The sequence below is a fragment of the Daldinia decipiens genome, assembly GCF_022478715.1.
Source record: "Daldinia decipiens strain CBS 113046 unplaced genomic scaffold F4813scaffold_44, whole genome shotgun sequence".
Lineage (NCBI taxonomy): Eukaryota > Fungi > Ascomycota > Sordariomycetes > Xylariales > Hypoxylaceae > Daldinia > Daldinia decipiens.
The window spans coordinates 102,611-123,350 of record NW_026054587.1 but is presented as its reverse complement, the minus strand read 5'-3'; the positions used below and the strand labels follow the sequence as shown (position 1 = coordinate 123,350).

The following is a 20,740-nucleotide window of genomic DNA, read 5'->3' as shown; positions in this document are numbered from 1 at the left end:
TGTGCATAGACTCGTACAACCTCTCGGACTTATAGAAATTAAATAACAGGTAGTTACCTCTTTTTTAAAATCCAGTAACTTTTCAACATGACTTCGATCGGGATCTGAAATGGCTATAAACTTGAGGTCACAGCTATTTTCTTTTTAATTTCAGAGGTAGGTCTTCATTCCCTTGGTTTACTTGATAGTGAGTCAGCAGTTCACCTCTTGGGAAACAAATATAAATATAAAAAATCCGATGAGCTTCACTGGTTATTATTACACTTTGTATAACAACAACATAGTCCATAACGATCATTGGTATTTTACACTACTATCATGTTAGCGTTATGTAGTAAATCAGCACTTTCTATGTAGAGGCTTCTCAAATCTAACACCGTTTCATCCCATCAGTCACTGCTTAATCAAAACCTTCAGTCTCGCTAGAAACACAGCTAACAAGTCCCCAGAAGTCGATACACCCCCTGAGCAAGATGCATCGATTCTTCATCCCCAAAGGAACAAAATTTCTGCTATCTCGTAGGGTAATATCCCTAGACTTAAAATTATCGAGACAACTCCATAATGTCTCCAGAAGTGTCTCATGTTACCTACAAAACGCAACATCAGCCTCAACAGCTCTCAGTTTTCCAGGGCCAAGGCAGATAGTTCCAGTACACTCACAACCTATAAGCCAGCGAGGAGCCCACACTATCGATTCACCATCCTCAGCAGTCATTCCAGAGCCGTACTCACCACCCACATCAGGCATCCTATCCCGTCTGCCTAAATCATGGGTTCCCTACGGAGAGCTCATCCGAATCGATAAACCCACAGGAACATATTATCTATTCTTCCCGTGCCTTTTCTCAACACTGATGGCTGCTCCACTCGCCACCCCTATCGCTACCCCGTTGTCCGTCGTCGGTACCGCTGCGCTCTTCTTCACCGGTGCCCTTGTCATGCGTGGTGCCGGCTGCTCCATCAACGACCTCTGGGACCAGAACTTAGACAAGCACGTAACACGGACGCGGCATCGGCCCCTGGCACGGGGCGCCATCACGCCTTTCAAAGCCCTAGCATATACAGGCGCGCAGCTCCTAACCGGCCTCGGGATCTTGTTGCAATTCCCGACCTCATGTCTCTTCTATGGTATTCCTAGCTTAATATTCGTGGCTTCGTACCCTCTCGCCAAGCGCGTGACGTATTATCCGCAGTTCGTCCTGGGCCTGACATTTTCCTGGGGCGCCATCATGGGTTTTCCTGCTCTGGGGGTAGATTTATTGTCAAATAGTGCCGCCATGAGTGCCGCTGCTCTGCTTTACGCAAGCAATATCTCCTGGACTATACTCTATGATATGATCTACGCGCACATGGACATCAAGGATGATGCCAAAGCAGGTATCAAGAGCATTGCCCTCAAGCATGATGCTAATACCAAGAAAATCCTGTCCGGGTTAGCGGTCGTGCAGATAGGTCTTCTTGGAGCCGCCGGCATGACAGTAGGAGCCGGACCAGCTTTCTTCATTGGGAGCTGCGGTGGCGCTGCTCTGACATTAGGTTGGATGATAAAGAGAGTAAATCTCAAAAACGTGAAGGACTGCTGGTGGTGGTTTGTCAATGGATGCTGGATCACCGGAGGCGCGATCAGTCTCGGTCTTGGAGTTGACTACCTGTTAAAATACGCCGAAGGCGACAAGATACAGTCTTTAGAGAATTAGATTTCAACCATGATGTACAATTGTGTATATAACAGAACTAGGTGTCGGGCTTGGGATAGAGGTCACTTAAGGTAGGTACCTACGGTAATTAAAAAGAATATTAGGCACTCTACTCCCAGACCAATTATCTCCGCATTGGACAATCACGAGAATCACGAGACTCTACAAAAATTACAAGTATTGCTTTGGCGACGCAGAATCTCTATTTGTGGATCTCGTCTGCCTGTGAATGAGTATCAAGGCCCGAACCTATGATGCCGTGATGAAACAAAGCAAGCCATATCGACTCCGCATGCCCAATGAACCTTCTCTCGTTGCACGTTTTCCTTAATTTCCTTCGTCCCCGACCAAACGTCTATGATCTCGGCTTCTCCTTCTTCTCCTTCCATAGAGCTAGCAGACCGACACCGGAAACCTTGACAACCTTGAATCGCACACCGGGAATATCACCCTTGGCCTTGCCCTTGCGACCGAAACCAGCAAGCAGGACTTCGTCGTTCTCGTCTACGAAGTTCAAGCAACCGTCGTTGGGGACTAGAATTGGATCGCGTTAGCTAATTTTCACTTAAAAATTACGGAATCATCGCTCCTAGATATTCCTTCCCGTAAAGCCAGCCGCCTCAAACTTAACAGGAATTTTATAGTCGCGAAAGAAACACGTAGAGAGTAAAAGTAGGGGTATTCGTACCGAAAGCAGTAACCTTCTTTCCGTTCTTGATGAGTTGGACACGGACACACTTTCGAATAGCAGAGTTGGGCTGCTTGGCTTCGACACCGACCTTCTCGAGGACGATACCCTTGGCGTGAGAAGAACCACCGAACGGCGACGACTTGAAAGCGGTACCGAGAGCACGCTTCTTGTATCCGAGATCGGCCCACTTCTGCTCCTTTCGGTGCAGTCGCAGCTTGCGGGCTGCGTTAAGTCCACGAGGCTTTCCTTTACCCATGATTGCTGTAGTAGAGGGGTCGCACGGTCAGCAAATGTAGACTTGAGGGCGCAGAAAATTATTTATCGTAGTCGAAGGGAACGATATGAAGGAGGATGGGCAGTAACGTATTGACCAAGGCCATAGACTATTGCAGGTCGATCGTGAATGAGGAATTGACTTACCGATTTGTATGTGGTATCGCTAAAAAATGGGTGTTGAAGTCTTGCTTAGATGGATGGATAGATTGGCTAGTGGTTCGTGGTTCGTGGATATGATGTTTCTTCGGTTAATTTTTTCCACAAGACCAGAAGTGGAAAATAATTGCTAAGGGTTTCTTCGCCCTAGTCCCCCAGGTGGGCCACATAATATGTCCCCATTTTAAAGATAGGTGCGCTAGGTACCTACCCAGTACGTACCCGTATGTACAAAGGTGGCTGAGTAGATAACTCATCCAAGCCACATTAATAATGGAGACGGCCCCGTGCATGGACCATGACGCGTGTGTGTCCATCCTTTGCATCTTCATAGGCAACTTCAAACTGACCAGTCATATTCGCCAATTACGATATCTCGTTCTCCAAGCCAGCCTGGCTTCTGGATTGCCCTTCTTAGTAGGGCTATTTGAAAGGGGTTATGTTGATATTGATCGTGTTCTCATACTAGCAAAATGTAGCAATGGATAACCTCAAACTAACACCGAGCAATTCTAAAGCTCGCGACCCTCCTAGGTTATTTCTTCATCCCTCTCCAGCAACTTCGCATGTCTCGCTCTCAGGAGTGGTGGCTGCTAGCCCGGCAGTTCCACCTGCCGCTGCCTCAATCTCGAACACGGGGGGGAAAGTCAGCGGCGCATCTATCCAGCAGTCACAAGCTACTCCCTCGCTCGCGCGAACAGGTTCGTTATTAAATACACGAAACCGCGCGCCTATCGGCCGACTCCATACTGCTGACTCCACCCGCACTGTTGATAGAACCGACGCTTTGTGGGCTGAGATGCAAGCGACTTTAGAAGAAGTCGAGCTGTCGGCGAGTGGAGGTACCCACGTTTTCGGACCGGAGCATGACCGCAAGCTCGCCGATTTACGTGCGGCCCAAATCAAGCTGGCGCAAGCATGGGCAAGAAGCGAGGCCGATGACTCAATCGAACCGACGGCTGCGAACGAAGTGCTAAACCTCAAAGGAGCTCTAGGTGAGATTGGTGCATCTGCTACTGGAGTGGCCCTTGGTCCTACGATATCCTCAAGCGTCGGAAAGGCGGCGGTAGAAGGTACAGAAGGAGGGAAAAGCACAGTCGGTACAGGCAGCGCACGACCTGGGAGCAGTGGGACTGGTCGCGAACGGCTAGGCGCTAAGCTCGAAGAAGAAACAGAGAAGGATATCCTTCTAGCAAGGAATAGGAGAGAGGCGAACGATCGCTATTTCTCAAAGATAGACCAGGGAGTTAGGGATGTTGTTGAGAAATTAGAAGAAGTGGCTATCGCCATGAGAGCTGTCGAGGAAGAAACGCGTAATATATGGGGCGACAGCGCTACGCCGGATAATGCGAGGGTCTAACGAGAACATCCTAGAACTGTGCATATACATTACGAAGATCGGAATCAGATGCCTTTGCGCATTGGTCTACTATGGGTATTGGGGCATAACGATATTCGACGATGGTTTCACTCATGCATATGCAATCGGCGTCGGTACGTAAAGGGACAAAGGGGATTGTATTAGCCTGATGAGGCTGCTAACACACCTGCAACAACTTGCTAGTTGGTGCATGATGGTCGAAGAATAAGTGGCTTGTACCGGTAACCACTCGGGGTATAAGTCTTCATAATATGGTATCCTTAACATTGGTCCATCTCCTGGGATGAATATTCGTTTCTCATAACGCGTATTGTGCTCATAATATAACCACTCCACGCGCCTGCTCCTCAGTCCCAGCTGGGTCCTTTCTCATCCAATACCCAAACTTTCTTCCTGGATTATGGATACAGATTCGATTAGGGTGTTGTCCTGGGTAGGGGTTAGGAAGATATCCCTAACCCCTACCGGCAGTCACGCAGATGCGACTAGGTTCCGCGGCGTCTAGCAGCTCCAGTCAGTATGTAGATCTTTATAAGGCAGAAGAACGTTCGAGACTCACCGTCGCCTCCGCAGTAGCGGAGACAATAGCCACGGCGGCCATGACAGCGACAATGATGGAGAACATCTTGACGGCGGGCAGAAAGGACGGAAGTTGGTTGGTTTTGGTGATGTTTGACAAGGCAAAAATGCCCCTAGATCATCCAAAGAGAACCTCTCGTTTCCAGGAGAGGGTCCTTAGGTTTTTATACACATACACTTCTCTTCCTACTCTTACCTTAGATCGGACCTAGTTTGCCCAGGCGGGTGCATCTTGCCACCCCTCACTGTCTTTAGACTTACGGTCAGGGCTTAATCGAGGTTGGGAAGCAGATTCTAACACTTTCATTGGATGGGACGTCCAATTCGGATCCAATTTTGAGGGGTTGGGTCAAATCCCCAACCCCTTGGATCTCTCACCGCCGGGTGCTGTGAACTCGAATTCGGGACACAACGATACAATGACGTCCATTTTAGGTATGGTAAAGTTGCAATAAAGTCGAAGTTCTACCAACGAGCGGACACCACGACCATTAGATCTTTGGCTCTGTGGGACCTGGCAGCGAGATTTAATGTCTTGGCAAACTTCATTGCCAACACATTCATTGATAGGTTCTATTCGGCCGGTACTTCATCCGTGAAGGCCGACGACCGGATATGATCCGCTAGAATCAGAAAATGATAACTATTATAATAGTAGACCAGGAACAAACATATTTCGTCTTTAAGGCCTAGATCAGGTCTCTTGAAGACACACCTGGACGCAATTAGACTAACATACCAATATCTTACGATAACATACCAGATGGCTTAAGCAAGACTAGGACGGCATATCCCTTGAGACAAGGCAATCGTAAAATCATCAGGGAAATAACTCAGATGGAAATAAGCATTCCCGTTCTATGTATTTACCCTTGAGGGTAATAAACGTACTAGTATTAATAATTGGAAAATCCCGAAAAGGTCTTCCGGCTCTTCCGGAAGATTCCTATCTTAACTACCTACCTCATAAAAACAAAGACAATATTGGATACTTTCTAGGCCCTTATCAAGGAGTTTACCTTGACAGGTACACAGCACTTATACGTAAAAGTTTAGATTGTATTGTAGGAAGCAGGAAACGGCAAGACGACTATGCCCTATTTTGATCCTCATCTTAATTGCCGGCCTGTTGTAGGTAAACGCTATACAAGCTAAGTATTTTCTAAGCCTAGCTGCAAATCCCAGATTCCTTCAGGATGCTTTAACGCGAACCCCGGTTCTTCGGCTTATAGTTAGCGGTGGTGCAAACACTTAATTAATCAGATCTACTTTATGCACACATGTCCAAAGCATTCGAATCAAGGATGCTGTCAAAAGGTTTGTGAATGAATATACCGAATATTCGGTATCTTAGTAGATGACCACCGAAATGATGCAGGTCGCTTTAGAAGTCATCTTTAACGACAATTTTTCCTACGCTCTACAATCTTCCAATATCTACTAACTATCGGCTATATTAACTATACTGTAGCGTTACCTAAGCTAATATACTATATAAGGTATAAGAGGTAGCCATGTTGTAATTAAATACTAATAGGTACTAGCAAGGAATAATCATGAATATCTAAAATATGTGAACAAGCCGACAAGTACATATAGCATGGTTGAACCCATGCAGATAGCGTACCGGGTATGTCAACAAGGCCAATATTCAGGTTCTGTCCCGAGTGCTTGGACCAACACAGATGAATCGCGGTAGTTGTTTCTATCAAGCAAAGTGCCTCTAGCAAACAACGCAAACGGAAAATTTACGCGAAGCTGAAGTACGAAAGCGCGTGTTTTCGACGAGCTTCAGGGACTGCGTGGTAGTAGTGGCAGTAGTAGTATATCAACCGACCCTGGCATCGTTGCCGATCAATGAGAGACCCTCGGCTAGAGGATTTCGGCTCTATTAGTACATATGACCTCTTCGTAGCGCTAGGATGCCATCATCATTCCTATTACGGGTAGCGATACGACCCTAGATGTTGATGGCTTCCTTCCCCGCGTTTTAGATTGACGGTCAAGAACCCTCCGCGGCCTTGGCTGGGAATCGCGACGCTGGCAGATGCGAGATCTGATCGCGAAGGCCTCAACCTCCAAGAAAACGTGTGTGATGTACCTACTTATACTACTCGCCTGCATCAGCCGCATCGCTCCCCCAGCGTTTTAACGTCATCTCTTCCCTTGGCTTTCCAGGTTCCGGGTAACGTCTGATATACGATGACTTCAAAGGTCGCCGCCCATGGTAGGGGCCACCTCGTTCATAGCCATGCGCATGAGGAGGACGTCCCAGGGACGGTAAATCTTCAAGCTGCTGGTATGCCACTCTAGAGCATTCGTCGATGGTCCAAGGCTAACTTGATGGCTTGCGACATTTCGTAGAGGGCGACGATACGGTCTATGGCATGGCCCTCTTCCCAGGTGATTATGCCCTCCGAGTCCCTTGGAATATCCATCTATTGGGTTCTTTTTGACTAACACTATCAAAGTTCCTGCCGAGGACCCAAATGACCCTTTGCAGGTATGTTTCGTGAAGACGTGAATAGGGGCAAGTTCTAACGTGGCAATAGTGGTCCAACTTCAAGAAGACTATGATCCTCATAATCTGCTCGTTTTACTCCTTTCTCGCCAATGCGTCCGTCATTGGGCCATCGCCATACCTCGACCTCTGGGCTGAAGAGTTTGATATCTCGCCCGCCGTGGCATCTGAGCTGATATCTTACCCTAACCTCGCCTTTGGATTTGGTATGTAGTGCCATACGGCGAGAGAAGAAGCATTGCTAACACAATGAAGGCTCTTTGATTTTCGTGCCCATGTACTTGAAGTATGGCCGACGACCAGTTATGCTGTTCTCTCTTGTTACATTCGCAGCCGGTCTAATAGGGGCGTCACAATGTACTTCATTCAATGGCCTAATGGCAGCGCGTGTAGTCCACTGCTTTGGTTCTTGCGGGTAGGTTTTCGACAAAGACTCCTCATATATAGAGGTAGCTAATATTCAATAGTAAGCGACATGGCCATATCTTATTCTTTAGGCGATACTCACCAGGGTTCATCTGAGAGTTATGCTTAAAAATCTAGAAAGTCATGAATTAGAAACTAATATGTTGTCTTAATATCAATACAGTATGCGAAGCATTACCGGTACAGTTAGTAAATGATATATTCTTCCTACACGAAAGGGGCAAACGCATTGGGTACTATACAGGTAGCGAACATGATGTCGAACTTTATCCAGTATATCTCTAACGTCTACCAGTCTGTCTATGTCTCGGTACTTTTGCCTCATTACCCGCTGGATATATGCTCTCCGGTGGTCACGGTGTATGTAACATCAAGAGTTTCCTCCCCCTTTTCTCGCCTAGCTTGGGTGTTAGCATTTCCATATCGGTTCGCCAAAGGAGCCGAAGCCCCTGGAATACTTACCTACTTCTAGGCTCCTCGCCCAAAGAATTAATTGCTAATTTTTAGCGATTCAGTGGAGGCTTTTCTTCTATGTAGAGTTTGCGTTCGCCATAGCACTGCTCATACTAGCATTTTTCTTCGTCGAGGAGACCTCCTATAACCGCCAGGCCCACGTATCGCCTTCCACACCACCGAACGAGCTAGAAAAGGAGGGTGTCCGTGAAGTCGAAAAGGGATCTCAACAGGCTGACCTTGTTGTTCCATCACGTAAAAGCTTCCTAGAAACATTAAGTCTGCGGGGAAGAGTTGATTCTAACGTCCCATTCTTTACGACAATGATTCGTTCGTTTACTTACTTCCGTATGAGACCCCCCTTTCCTTTTACTGGTCGTTTCTGGAATAGCCGCCTTCTATCTCGATGCCCCCTGACCTCATTATTGAAAGAAACATGTACTGACAGATTTCAAGTTGTTCCCCAATCACTCTGGGTTATTACCACGTTCGGGATCAATGGTAAGCATAAATTCTAATTTAATTGAGTGTGGTATCCTTTCGCCTGTCTTAGTCACTAATATACTTGTAGTACGTCATATAGTTACCTCTATATATATCCGCCTAAGGGAATAGTCTTGGAAATACGCAGTAGCATTAAGGTATTAACATGTAGTAGATTGGATTATCAGCACTGTCCTTTTCTTACACTTTCCCGATCTTAATTACATCGCCGCCTTACAACTGGACAGTGGTAAGTCGCGTTCGTATAGGAGTTACTCACATCTGGATTAACATACAATACAGACCAACTCGGGACTCTTTGCCCTTGCCGCTCTGGTGGGTTACGGACTTGCTGTTCCTTTTACCTCATCATCAGACAGGCTTGCGGCTTTCTTCACAAAGCGTAACAACGGAATCAGGGAGGCCGAAATGCGCTTGGGAGTCATGGTAATTCCGATGGTCATAGGGCCTGCAGGAATTGTCCTGTATGGGTTAACGGCAGAGTTAGGATTACATTGGATATGCTTCTTTATTGGAGGAGCCATGAATTACTGGGCCGCATACTTTTATTTCTCCTTCACGCTTGCATATGCAGTTGACTCATATTACGCCAACACGTCCGAGATGCTCATCGCGATGAATATCGGGAAGCAAGTTATCTCCTTTGGGTTTGGCCTCGAAGTACTGACCTGGGTATTGGAATCTGGGTATGGTGTTGTCATGTCCGGGATCTTTGGCGGCGTGCTATTAGCTAACAACCTCGTACTCATAATCTTCATGGTATGGGGAAAGAGAATTAGAATATTCTTGTCACAGACTTGGCTGGCAAGGTTTCATTTTCGGAGTATTCGGGAGGTTACCACACATTAGTAGGGAAATTACGCATCACGCGGATGACCTCAAAATAGTAAACTCAACACCATGGAGATTTCTTTCTGGCCTGGGGTGGACATACTTTCAACAATGACTTTCTACCTAGGTAAATAGTATTTTATATAGAAGCTAGGTGGTAGATTCGATATTATCATTCTTGTTAATTATTTAGCTAGACACATCTTTTTTCAAAGCTGATTAACAGTTCGAGTGAACAACACATGGTACTACAACCTCCTATTTTTCTCCTATTCTTCTCCTATTCTTCTCCTATTTTCTTTCGACGAAGCTAGCTGCCGAACTTACCAGCTGCGCCACTAATGCAGCTTCTGCAGGTGGCGAATTCACCGGAATCTAATAAGCTCCGCAAAACATCAATGGTAACGACGTAAGAAATTTCGAACTTTGCCGCTGGACCGGTGAGCCTAGCACGGTACACGGTATGGGATTTGATTCGGTACCACTCAGGAGATGGAGAAACAAGATGGAAATCCTGTTTTGGTGTGACTTAGAGACGTGGTAATGAGGTATTTAGACTGATTTCTGTAAATTAATTTGTCGTTTAGGTTAGGTAGGTTAGGTACTTAGATGTGATTCGGTAGACCAATCTTTTCTTTAACGCTTCCCGATACCCGCGTTCCGCGGTCGAGATTCTAAGACAAAAATGACACCGGCCTACATTGCCGCGTATCATCCGAACTTCTCCCCGGATCACTCTCGACGTCCCGTCCCGTAGCGCCAATGCATGAAGCTTCTTACCTGGTTCGCTGACCTTGACCTCGATTGGGTCGGCAGTGCGCAAACGCGACGCGCGCTTATACGTATTGAGAACGGAATGCAAGATGAGAAGATTCCGTGGGGATAGAGGTCCACATCCAAGAAGCCTTAGAAGTTCAACGCGCTAGTGACAAACATAAAAGACTTCTGTATGAAAATAAATATTATATCATGAAGGTCGATCTATATTCTGTACGTCTATTTCGTACTCGCTAACTGTAGGCGTGATGGGAAGAGATTTTACCAATTTGTGAGTAGGTACCGGAATTTAACTAGTCATCTTGAGAGTGACGAAGAACGGTACGCAGACTGCTCTAGACTCGACTAGCCCTGTCGGCCTGTCTTATGTACATAGCAAGCATCCGTTTGGCTGGCGTGATTGTCACTGCACTTCCAAGCCTTAAATTTTGTCCAAGCTTCTGTCAGATCTGGTTCACCTTAAGGATCGCTGAGTTAGCTCAGATCCGTAGGTGGAGAATTATATCAACCAGCCTATGAACGGTTGCCAAAATTTTATACACTTACAAGCAGTGTGTCAGTGACTAAACCCACAAACCACATCAGCAATCGAATCAGGCGTTGCGGCTGAAGCAATGTAACATAAATATACCTATAGAAGATCGTAATTATATAGTTATTATAGGGTATTTATTAGCTAACGGTATCTAGGTACCTGACTCAAACAGGGCTAGGAATTTGCGGAGGTCGCATCACGGATGCGGGAGTGGCTGTACTAACCCTGTCTAGCCAGGCACACATACATAGTACTTCGTATAATTTCTAACTATAGGTACTCAAGTAAGTTCAGTATACGGGGTTTGGTATGGACAATGCACCTATACTTCTCCTGATATTTGGATAGGCCAGTATGGAAGGTGGGAGTTTGAGTAGTGAGAGTCTGGTCGCCGAGGACTTTCTCTTATGACTTCAAGTTATCGAATGTATATAGGAACTATGAGGTAGCTTTGGGTTTACGAATACTATTAGTTACAGCTTTTGTTCGAAACCATGCCTAACAACCAAACCGTCACTCTTGAGAGCACAACACAGAAAAGCTTTGAAGCAAACTTATAACGTCCTAATAGGCGACTTCCGAATACTACCATTACAAATGCAAGCTTGCCCGGAGGAGCTAACGAAAACGGCCAGAACATCGTGTATGTGCTTTTGAGGTTAAAATATGCAAGATATCAAAATAAAGAATAAAAATGTATACTAGTCCTTAAATAGCTCCGCACGTTGCATATCCCTAAAGAGGTTCTAGAACGCCCAACATTTGTACAGAAAATTGCAACATCCGATTGCAACATTCGGGTCCTTGTCGTAGTTGTCTCCCATTGGTTACTCTCGATTAATCGGTTATACTTGCTTGGAAAGACTCTTCAAATCAAGTTCACCAAGTTCTCATGGTCGATCATTTACCCTATCCAGTAATACAGACTTTGAAGTATCCCTGTGATGTGCGTGCATTCAACTCTTAATTTTCTTGACAGAAGTTGGTTCTGTCGCCGACTACTTCCAAGAATAAAACTAATGGGCTGATGACTGTTATCTATTGGAGTCAAATACATTATTTTGATCCACCGTGCTAAGTCTACTCTATGTCACCGCTACGTTGCCTAGCGTCGTGAAGTTGAAGAGGCCTTGGTGAAGAGTCTCGGCCATCAGACAACCTGATCATGGGCAATAAGGAAGACTGTCGTCGAGTATAAGAAGCAACGATTCTCCCAGCTCATCTTAGGTTTTTTTATCATCCGCAACCAGATCCATCTTTGCAAACAGGTCATCCATCATCTCTACTTCTTACACATTCACCGAACCTTCAAGTTCCTAAAAGCACAACACAATCAACATGCAGCTCTCTACCTTCTTCGTCACATTCCTGGCTACCGCCGTCCTCGCCAGCCCTGCCAAGCGTGGATATTTAGGTACCAATGCTCTCTACGACGCTTGCACCGGTATCTATAGCTCTGCTCAATGCTGTGCTACCGATGCTCTCGGTGTAGCAGATCTCGACTGCAGTTCTCGTAAGGCTATCTCTTGAATTTTTATCCTCTAAGAGATTTTAAACTTTACTAACCATCCTTCTATAACAGCCAGCACAGTTCCCATCACCGCGCTTGACTTCAAGACGACCTGCGCTCTCAATGGACTGCGAGCCCGTTGCTGTATCCTACCTGTCGTAAGTACTATTGGACTTCGCCATAACTACCTAATATGCACACTAACGAGTTTTCCTAGGCTGGTCAGGGCGTCCTTTGCCAGACACCGGTTGGAGTTTAAGAGACGGGTTGAAAGGTATCATGTAAAACTTCTGGGGAAAGGTCAATACTCGGATAGAAGTTATTTCTCTTCAAGATACTTCGCCTCGTCAATAGTTTCTTAGAGTGTGCCTCGGTTGTGGCCAGTGTGACGAAGCGGTTATGATGGATTATTGATCTGTTAAGGATTTATAATTATTTGAAAGTGGAAACTTTTCCATTCTTCACGAAAACTTGACTTTTAGTAATTGTGTGATTATGTTGTCGTTTTTCGTATCAAGTGTTCCAGTCCTAGAGATTATGCAGTGTTGTGTTGTGTTGTTTAAACTTTCGGAATTTTTAATTTACCATATAATGGCTGATGGAGAGGTTATGTTAGGATTCTAGATGAGATATCGAGATAAAGGATAGTACCAGCTGGTATCAATGGGTAAAATTAAACCGAATGGGTTTTTGGATACAAATAACGTAAATATTTATTAGTGGAAAAAACCCGGTCATGAGGATGCGACTTAATAATGCAATAATATTAAGGGATGTGTCATTAGGCGTTATCGCGGACCACTGAGACGCCTGAATAAAGTATACTAGTGGTATTAACCTTGTTATGCCGGTGGCTCTTTGACAACATGGTAGTCTCTGCTGAAAATAGCTGAAGTTCTTACCTTAGGTAGGCACCCAAGATATATTAGCAAGGCATCATGGAGCAGTGAAATAGGTGGTCATATCTATTCATGGATCTTGACTAAAATTTTAAACCTACTTGGCCTAGATACGATGTTGCATCAACCGTGCCTAACTATAAGCTACCTACCTACCTACCTACCTAACTATACTAACACGACATAATAAACAACTGGCACGAGGAGGCCAATACATGGAGTCTGGACTACACATTTGAAAAGCACATCAGGTTGAAGAAAATTGAAGTTCTCAAGTAGTATTTCAGATGTCAAAAAGCCTGCTACGCTTAGCTATAAAGCTCTCGCCCAACCACTTTATACACCACGGCGTAGAGCAAAAAAGCAGCCAGTAGGATGCAGAAAATTCAATGACTGACAGTCCAGTCCTTCATCAAAACTATCCCATAAACACATCCTAGCAACGGTTCATTTCGTATCCCATCCTGATCATTCGTTGTCTGTCTGCCGTGGAAAAATCGGGGGTTGACTAATTAAAACGTCAAGGGAAGACCGCAAGGGTATATGGTGGCTTTTCTTTCGCCCGTAAAACATCACAAACGTCTCCAAATAAAAAAGTACAAGATGCATAACATGACGCGAAGTGAAGAAGGGAAATACGGAACTCCTCAAACGCCTCGCCAGATATGCACTATGTGCCTGGAAAACAATACCGAGCAAAATCTCAAGCCAGCCAAATAGCGTCGTGATTGGGGGCAAGAAGGACGGTCAGAGGCATATCACGCCAACCCCGCGACTAAAAGCAGTTGAGGCTACCTTTCTTCTTTTTCTTGTTGTTGATTGCGTTCATGCGCTCCTCTAGATGGGTTCTAGCCCTCTCAGCGTCTTGACGCTTCTTGCGCTCCTCCTCAATCTGGTAAAGGCTGTCACGGTTTTCCCGTTGAGGTCGCTCCCTAAGCTCCTTAACTTCTGCCTCAAGGTCTTGGGCACGTTTCCTCCAGGCTTCGCAGTCAGCCTTCATCCTCTTAGATTGGCTTTCAAGATCAGTCAGAGCTTCTTCCAATGTAGAAGTAAGCTGCCTTTCAGCCTTGAGATGTCTCTCGATGCTTTGTATGCGTGCCTCCTGGTCCTCTCGGATCTGAGCTAGAGCAACATCACGGCTAGATGGCCGACCACCAATTGACGCTGGTGGGATACCTTGAGTTGGCGAGGCCGCACCACCGGGTGGCAGCGGGGGAAGAGGGATGGCGGGCGGTGGAGATGGCAAAGAGATGACGGATGCTGTCTTGCGGACCTGCGAACTCGTAGAATCAGCTCGCTTTGGTCCATCGACAGCGCTGAGCTCTTCGACACGAGCCTGGATACATGTTAGTCAAGTGTAATAACGGGTTGGGTAGGTGTAGGATAAGCCTCACCTGCAAGGCGACCATTTCTTCCCGAACAGTTTCCAACTCAGCCTGCGCTTTGATTCTGGCTGCATGGGCCTCTTCTAATTGCATGTTGCGCTCAGTTTGGAGCGTAGACAATCTGTTATTGGTAAGTTGGGCTTGATCGTAGTTAGTCTGCAACTGGTCCTCTAATTCCTCTACCAAACGAGAGTGCTTCTTATTCTTGTTCTCGAGATCATGCATTCGCTTCTTCAGGGCCGCAAGCTGCTCTGTCACGGAGGAGTAGGGGCTCTTCAAATCTTCGCTGTCAGGATGAAGTATGCCATTCAGCGAAGATTTCACTGTCTCGAGGTCACGCATAATCGTATTGTTGATGGCTGACAACTCATCGATATGACCTTCGAGCTCGGCGGACCTCTGCTGCTCAACAGACAAAGCCTTTTGATCCGCAATCAAGTCCTCGATACGCTCGCTGATCTTATCAACGCTTACTTCAAGACCTAACGCGAAAGCGACTTGGGTGGCAATCTTCATAAGCTCGTCGCGTGCTTCCGCAACATCGCTTTCCAGAAATCTAATGTTTTCAGCATGCTCTGACATGAGCATATCGATTTGTGCGTCGTATTCCTCCTTAGAGCTGGCCCGAACCTCGTCGACTTCCCTGGCATGGTCGTCGCGGAGCTGAGCTAGATTTTCCTCGTGGTTCCGGAGGGCCTTTCCATGCTCTGCTATTTGTAATTCGAGCCGACTAACAAGTTCCTGATAACCGCGCGATTCTGCAGATGAAATATCCCGCGCCTTAGAAACCTCTTCGAGCTGCTCTTTCGCAAGAGCATGTGCCTGCTCTAGTTGAGCTACCTTGGCAGCATTGCCATCAACGATCGCCTTAAACTTCTCGATCTCGCTACGCAGCGTAGCAACAAGGCCCTGGTGCTTAGCTTCCGCTTCTTCGGATTCTTCGTCGCTCTTTACTTGTCCTCGAGATTCGTCCATCTTTGCATACGCAGCTGCGACCTCTGCTTCAAGATCGGTGATGGTTTTCTTCATTTGCTGTTCGGTCGTTTGCAAAGCATCCAACGTGGCGTTGTGTTTACTTTCCCAGTTGAGAAGCTCGGCTTCAAGGTGAGCAATCTTAGCCTCGTGGGCTACACGCAACTCACGTTCTTGCTCGCTCCCACCCTGTGTCTGCGTCGTTGACATTGATCGAACCTCGGCAGCTTCCCTAACCGAAATGCGCAGAGCTTCTAACTCATCAACAAGTTGTTTTTCACGTGCAGCATGACTCTCTTGCATGTCTTGGAGCTGTCGTTCGTTCCTCTCTAGCTGCTCCCTTAATGCAGCAACCATTGAAATATCTATAGGACTAGACTTCAAGCTGGATCGCTCACGTGTTAAACCTGAAATGATCGTCATCTTGCTCTCCATTTCTTTCTTCGCGGTAGCAACGTCGGCCTCTAGTTCCTGGATGCGCTCTGATCTAACATGTAGCTCATGCATGGCAGAATTTAGGTTAAGATCGAAGTTCTGCATAACATCGGGCTGTTCTTCGAAGTGCTCAGCTGCCATATTTCTGAGCGTTGCGAATGATCGATGTGCACGATCAATTATCATCATGTTCTGACTGGACTTTCGGCGAATTACTGGTGTACCGGTCCGTGGGGAAGGTGGCTCTGCGTATTTGGCCTTGACCACTTCAGTTTTGAGCTCCTCGACCATATCCAGCGTTTCCTGGTGCATTTCCTCCAGTTGAGCATACTTATCGGCGAGCTCTCTCTCTGCTGCCTCTTTCTCCTCGGCTAATGCCTTGAGTCTCTCTAGCTCTGCAGTGAGAGCTTCGCTGTTATCGGCGCTCGCTGTTTCCGTTACTAGAGTGGCCCTAGACTCAGAAGGCTTAAACGCTTCGCTCTCCGGAATATCGATAGTAGTAGGGGAATCCATAGCTGATGATAATTCCGAGGATAGCGATCGCGATAAATGCGTCCCATCTTTGGCGCCGCTCGATCTCATCTCGGATAAAAAACTCTGAGGCCTGGTATCGATCGGAGAAGTTATTGATAGGATCGAATCGCGTTGACGGGTTGGGTGCCTTGCCTCATCGACCTGGTCCTGTAACTCTGCTAGGGTGCGCAAAGCCTCTTCGTATTTCGCATGGAGCATGTCGTATTCGTTGATGGTTGACTCGTGCTCGACTCGTAGGGCGACAAGCTCTTCAGTTACATTCTCAAGTTTGTCGGCAACATATTTATTTTGTGCTGGACTCTGAGGTGGGTAATCTGTAGGCGACGGCACCCTCTCTGGCGTGTCGATGGTCATGTCGGCCGCTTCATGATCGCTGGCGGTATCGGGGCGATCTTGGTCGTTGGCATCTTCCTCGGTACCTTCAGCGACTTCGGGAAGAGTTCCTCTCATACCTAAACTTTGTCGACTAACATGGCTCTTGGTCGACCGCTCTGACATGGTACGGCGGTGTCCGTTGCTTTTTCCACGCTCAGATTGGGCGTCGGACTCTTTGCCATCTGGTTGGGTATGATCTAGTTCGTGCAGGAGGCTGTCGAGTTTGCCAAGGCTTCGTTGGCGTTCAATAACCTGTTCAAGGCGGTCAATCTCGCGCTGCATCAACTCCTGATCTTGATCAGACTCGGCAAGTCTCTCCTCCAAGGTTGAAATATACTCCTCGCAAGAGGCTTCATTGTCTCGGATTCGTGCGATCTCTTTGCGTAATTCCAGGACGATGGTAGCATTCTTTTCTTCGCCAGATGTGTGACCGTCAAGCTTAGCTTCTAAGTCGTGAAGGTAGCTCTCTGTACTAGCCTCACGATCCATCAGTTTTTGTAAACGTTTTTGCAGCTGAGTGTTGATTGTTTCAACGTAAGCACACTTCGTTTCTTTCTCGAGAAGGCTCGTTTCCGTGCTTGAGAGTGTGGCCCGCGTGCTGGTGAGTAACTGCTCGAGCGATTGTATTGTTTTCTCGTATTCCAACACAACCTGTTCGACAGCTTGGGCAAACGAATTAGACCGATTTAACCTTTCTGTTGCTGTATCACCGAGTTGCTCGTCGAAATCTTGGTTCTCGGCAGCTTCGTTATCTCGGGCTTTAGCCATTTCGGCAATGAGCTTAGCATGACGCTGGCTGAGGCTGTTGTAACTTTCCTGAACGTCTAAGAGCTGATCTTGTAACTCTGACTCCCGTTCATTTTGCCGCTCGGACTTCTCATTTGTCGCAACATTGCGACGCTCGCCCCCAATGCGTTCCGCGTTTCGGATCTGATCGCGTAAGAAAGCAACTTCGGCTTTTAGGCGTTCAATAATTGCTTGTTTGTCCCCCTCCTCTACCTGTTGGATCCTAGGTTTGCTCTGAATAGCTCGGGCTCTTTGCGCGTACTGTACGGTGTTAAGAGTTTCGCTTAGGTGAAACTCTGCCGGAGTCACACAGGCGATCATGTAAGTGATGGCATTCCCGCCGAGGGAATCCTGGAGGAGTCTAGTTAATCTCGAATCACGATACGAGACGTGAGACCCGGCCTGTCGAGATGACAGCTGTGATATAACCTTGCCCAAAGCTGCAAGGCCAGCATTAATAGAGATACCTTCCTTGGCCCGCTCGCCCTGAGCGCCAGTATTCTTTAGACGTTCACTACCAGCCAAATCAACGAAGTGAAGTTTGCTATCAGTTGTAACCCAAGTCTCAGTTCCGGTCATGGCTTCTAGCGGAACTGAAAACCTCTTGTTAGTCCCTTGGGCGCTCTGTGATTTGCTCTTGCGCTGCACTAGATTCAAACTGAAGACGGCGTGCGAACGCGAAGATTTAGCGTTGATAGCTGTCGCATCAGTCTGTCGAATGGTTGAACCAAAGTTTAAAGCATTCATAAGATCGTCCACCGAGTTAATGTCAATCTGTTGCAGGCCAGTAAGGATGATGTTACCCTTCTGATCTTCACGAATTGTGACGTTACTTCGCTCATATTGATGAAAATGGTCTGGCACAAGCAAGTCGCGAAGCTGCTCATTGTAAATCTCTACGTACGTTGCTTTCAATTGCCAATTCTTTTCGCTCTTTGGCGTTGGCGTTTGCAACGAATATCGCGCCGGCGTTCGCAATTGGGACATGGAACTACGATTAGAACTTCGCGAGGGGCCCTCCAACTTCTCGAATAGAGCCATCGCAGCTCGCGGGATTACGCCTGCCCGGAAGACATGTCAGTATTGAATATATTGCAAATTCACAGTTCACTTACCCATGGACTCCAAGTCGCCTTGTTCATTAGGTCCAGATGTTCCCATCGTGTAGGACTTTCCCGCACCGGATTGGCCATATGCGAGTAGAGAGACATTGTAACCCTGGATAAAGGCGTTAATACTGTCTTGTAGGTATTCCCAGACCCCTTCTTGGTCAATATCAGAGCTAAAGACTCGGTCGAAGACGAAGAGCTTTTTTCCTTGCGGCGAATCGATGGCAATGCCCGTATTCGAGGTGGTCTGCACCATAGACCGTTGAAATCGCTGGGGAATCAGTTCGTAGCCGGGATCCGTAGGTTTTAGCGGTGGCCGCACACGAACGGCTACCCGTCAACTGTTAGCGTTGTGATCTGTTGTTATCAAACCTAAGAGGGCCTCCTAGAGATATGTGATACTCACCAACTTTTACAGCAGTGCGACCCCCATCTTCATCCGAAGCCCTACTCCCCCCTACTCTGCTGTTCATACTTAAGCGGCTATTGCTTCTTTGTGCCGGCTTTACCATAGCGCTTGACGGTCGTGGTAAGCCTGGTGATCCGGGAGGAGATGTTGCCATAACGGCGTGGGGAACCAGCCTGGTAAATACCTATACGAGGGCCAAGCCAGTGAAAATGTGCGATATTACTGCGCGAAATATCGAAGAGATGATCGATTCGGGTTGGTGGAAGGTTGAGAACGAATGAGGCGATTGTAAGAAAGTCAATCAAGGTAGTCGAATATCGAATATAAAAGCCCAAGCACCCAAAAGTGTCTTCTGACTATGGGTTGAAACCCTTCAACCTAGAAAGGTTATCAAGACTTGTCGATGGTATAGGAACGTCATGCGTCGCATGTAGTCGCGTATATTCGTATGTATTCGCATGTATTTCACGATGCCGCCGCTAATGCGCCCAGGACATTTTTCTTGTCGCGCGTGGTCGTCGAGTTCACAGACTCTATTCTCGAACGTAGACGGGGGACGGCGATCAGAATTAGGGGGTGGAATGACAATTTGGGGTAGCACTTGTTTATTATTTAGGCCAGGAACGTGCACTAAAAATTCGACGATTGATTAGGTCTCTACCTCTATGTACCTACGCTAGATACACTATGTCGTTGCTTGCTTTCTTTTGCTGCAGCAGTGGGTGCAGTGGGTGCAGTGGGTGCAGTGGGTGTAGTGGATTCATCGATGGGATTAATCGTGGGATAAGCAGGGGGTGAACAGGGGATGCAGGGGTGCCGCGCGCAAAATCAGTTACAGGGGTCCACTCCCCTATCAGAACTAGACGGTTACCAAAAAGAGTCAAGGTTAAATTAAACACGTCGTCTAGTCGCTTAATGCGAAAACGCATACCAATATTACCTCTACGTATACCCTAGTTAATGCATGGCATATGTAATATATAAGTAATAGCCACATAAGAGGTAATAACTGTCCGGCACTTTTTTACTAATCGCGCAAGTATTAGCCTACTCTGCGATTTTATAAGAGCGGCAACGGATTTAGGAGAGGGATTATTCTCTACGTATTAATTATCCTGAAAGAATGTGCTAACTACCTAGGTATGTAGGCCTTGTACGTGTACGGCTTTGTACATACAGGTACATTAGATCGGATGTTAACTTAGATCCTGCAGGTTGGTTTGAGTTTGTTTACTGTATGCAACTTATAAAGCCCCGAGGCATACTTCACACAGTCCTCGATGGCTACCTACCTAGGTAGATACCCGACGCAGTCATCCCATGTTATCCTAGAAGTTGGTATCCCAGAAGTTCTACGTTGCAATGGCGTTACTGCATAATAGGTTGTGCTCCGTGCAGGACAAACTGAGTACTGAGTAGTGGGACATCCACGTTTTTGCCACGCATATCAAAATGTATAAAGAAATAACTACCTACCCAAAGGAAACCTTAATTAA

The 20,740-nt window shown here is 46.8% G+C and overlaps 6 protein-coding genes across 6 annotated transcripts; 4 read left to right on the top strand and 2 right to left on the bottom strand.

Moving 5' to 3' along the window:
- Window positions 1–24: 24 nt before the first annotated feature.
- Window positions 25–1,810, top strand: F4813DRAFT_248063 (putative para-hydroxybenzoate-polyprenyltransferase Coq2). The gene is made up of 2 exons (XM_049240109.1): window positions 25–156; window positions 450–1,810. The coding sequence occupies exon 2, from the start codon at window positions 474–476 to the stop codon at window positions 1,698–1,700; it is 1,227 nt and encodes a 408-aa protein (XP_049095641.1). The 5' UTR covers window positions 25–156; window positions 450–473; the 3' UTR covers window positions 1,701–1,810.
- Window positions 1,811–2,055: 245 nt separating this feature from the next.
- On the bottom strand, window positions 2,056–2,647 carry F4813DRAFT_393441 (40S ribosomal protein S23; the record flags this gene model as incomplete). The annotated part of the gene is made up of 2 exons (XM_049247421.1): window positions 2,056–2,234; window positions 2,389–2,647. The coding sequence occupies 2 exons, from the start codon at window positions 2,645–2,647 to the stop codon at window positions 2,056–2,058; spliced, it is 438 nt and encodes a 145-aa protein (XP_049095640.1).
- Window positions 2,648–3,146: 499 nt separating this feature from the next.
- On the top strand, window positions 3,147–4,393 carry F4813DRAFT_248005 (uncharacterized protein). Its single transcript, XM_049240107.1, has one exon. The coding sequence runs from the start codon at window positions 3,305–3,307 to the stop codon at window positions 4,181–4,183; it is 879 nt and encodes a 292-aa protein (XP_049095639.1). The 5' UTR covers window positions 3,147–3,304; the 3' UTR covers window positions 4,184–4,393.
- Window positions 4,394–6,295: 1,902 nt separating this feature from the next.
- Window positions 6,296–11,241, top strand: F4813DRAFT_399671 (putative MFS transporter; the record flags this gene model as incomplete). The annotated part of the gene is made up of 14 exons (XM_049248194.1): window positions 6,296–7,082; window positions 7,148–7,186; window positions 7,255–7,286; window positions 7,336–7,510; window positions 7,560–7,719; window positions 7,776–7,828; window positions 7,894–7,974; window positions 8,026–8,090; window positions 8,246–8,531; window positions 8,640–8,684; window positions 8,755–8,765; window positions 8,842–8,916; window positions 8,970–9,446; window positions 11,179–11,241. Exons 1-14 carry the CDS (start codon window positions 6,986–6,988, stop codon window positions 11,239–11,241), a joined length of 1,659 nt encoding a protein of 552 aa, XP_049095638.1. The 5' UTR covers window positions 6,296–6,985.
- A 515-nt stretch (window positions 11,242–11,756) lies between these two features.
- F4813DRAFT_373682 (Cerato-ulmin hydrophobin family) lies at window positions 11,757–12,810 on the top strand. Its single transcript, XM_049244840.1, has 3 exons — window positions 11,757–12,343; window positions 12,413–12,498; window positions 12,558–12,810. Exons 1-3 carry the CDS (start codon window positions 12,169–12,171, stop codon window positions 12,597–12,599), a joined length of 303 nt encoding a protein of 100 aa, XP_049095637.1. The 5' UTR covers window positions 11,757–12,168; the 3' UTR covers window positions 12,600–12,810.
- Window positions 12,811–13,342: 532 nt separating this feature from the next.
- F4813DRAFT_373680 (chromosome-associated kinesin KIF4B) lies at window positions 13,343–20,083 on the bottom strand. Its single transcript, XM_049244839.1, has 5 exons — window positions 19,429–20,083; window positions 19,242–19,351; window positions 18,842–19,165; window positions 14,634–18,787; window positions 13,343–14,575 (listed from the first exon to the last, which is right to left on the bottom strand). The coding sequence occupies exons 2-5, from the start codon at window positions 19,345–19,347 to the stop codon at window positions 14,015–14,017; spliced, it is 5,145 nt and encodes a 1,714-aa protein (XP_049095636.1). The 5' UTR covers window positions 19,348–19,351; window positions 19,429–20,083; the 3' UTR covers window positions 13,343–14,014.
- Between the last annotated feature and the right edge of the window lie 657 nt (window positions 20,084–20,740).

Coding starts and splice junctions, on each gene's coding strand:
- F4813DRAFT_248063 (XM_049240109.1), top strand. CDS start 474: ATGCATCGATTCTTCATCCCCAAAGGAACAAAATTTCTGCTATCTCGT.
- F4813DRAFT_248005 (XM_049240107.1), top strand. CDS start 3,305: ATGGATAACCTCAAACTAACACCGAGCAATTCTAAAGCTCGCGACCCT.
- F4813DRAFT_373682 (XM_049244840.1), top strand. CDS start 12,169: ATGCAGCTCTCTACCTTCTTCGTCACATTCCTGGCTACCGCCGTCCTC. Junction 12,344..12,412: donor AGATCTCGACTGCAGTTCTC/GTAAGGCTATCT, acceptor CTTCTATAACAG/CCAGCACAGTTCCCATCACC. Junction 12,499..12,557: donor GTTGCTGTATCCTACCTGTC/GTAAGTACTATT, acceptor GAGTTTTCCTAG/GCTGGTCAGGGCGTCCTTTG.
- F4813DRAFT_373680 (XM_049244839.1), bottom strand. CDS start 19,347: ATGGTAAAGCCGGCACAAAGAAGCAATAGCCGCTTAAGTATGAACAGC. Junction 18,788..18,841: donor AGGCGACTTGGAGTCCATGG/GTAAGTGAACTG, acceptor TCTTCCGGGCAG/GCGTAATCCCGCGAGCTGCG. Junction 14,576..14,633: donor AAGAAATGGTCGCCTTGCAG/GTGAGGCTTATC, acceptor ACATGTATCCAG/GCTCGTGTCGAAGAGCTCAG.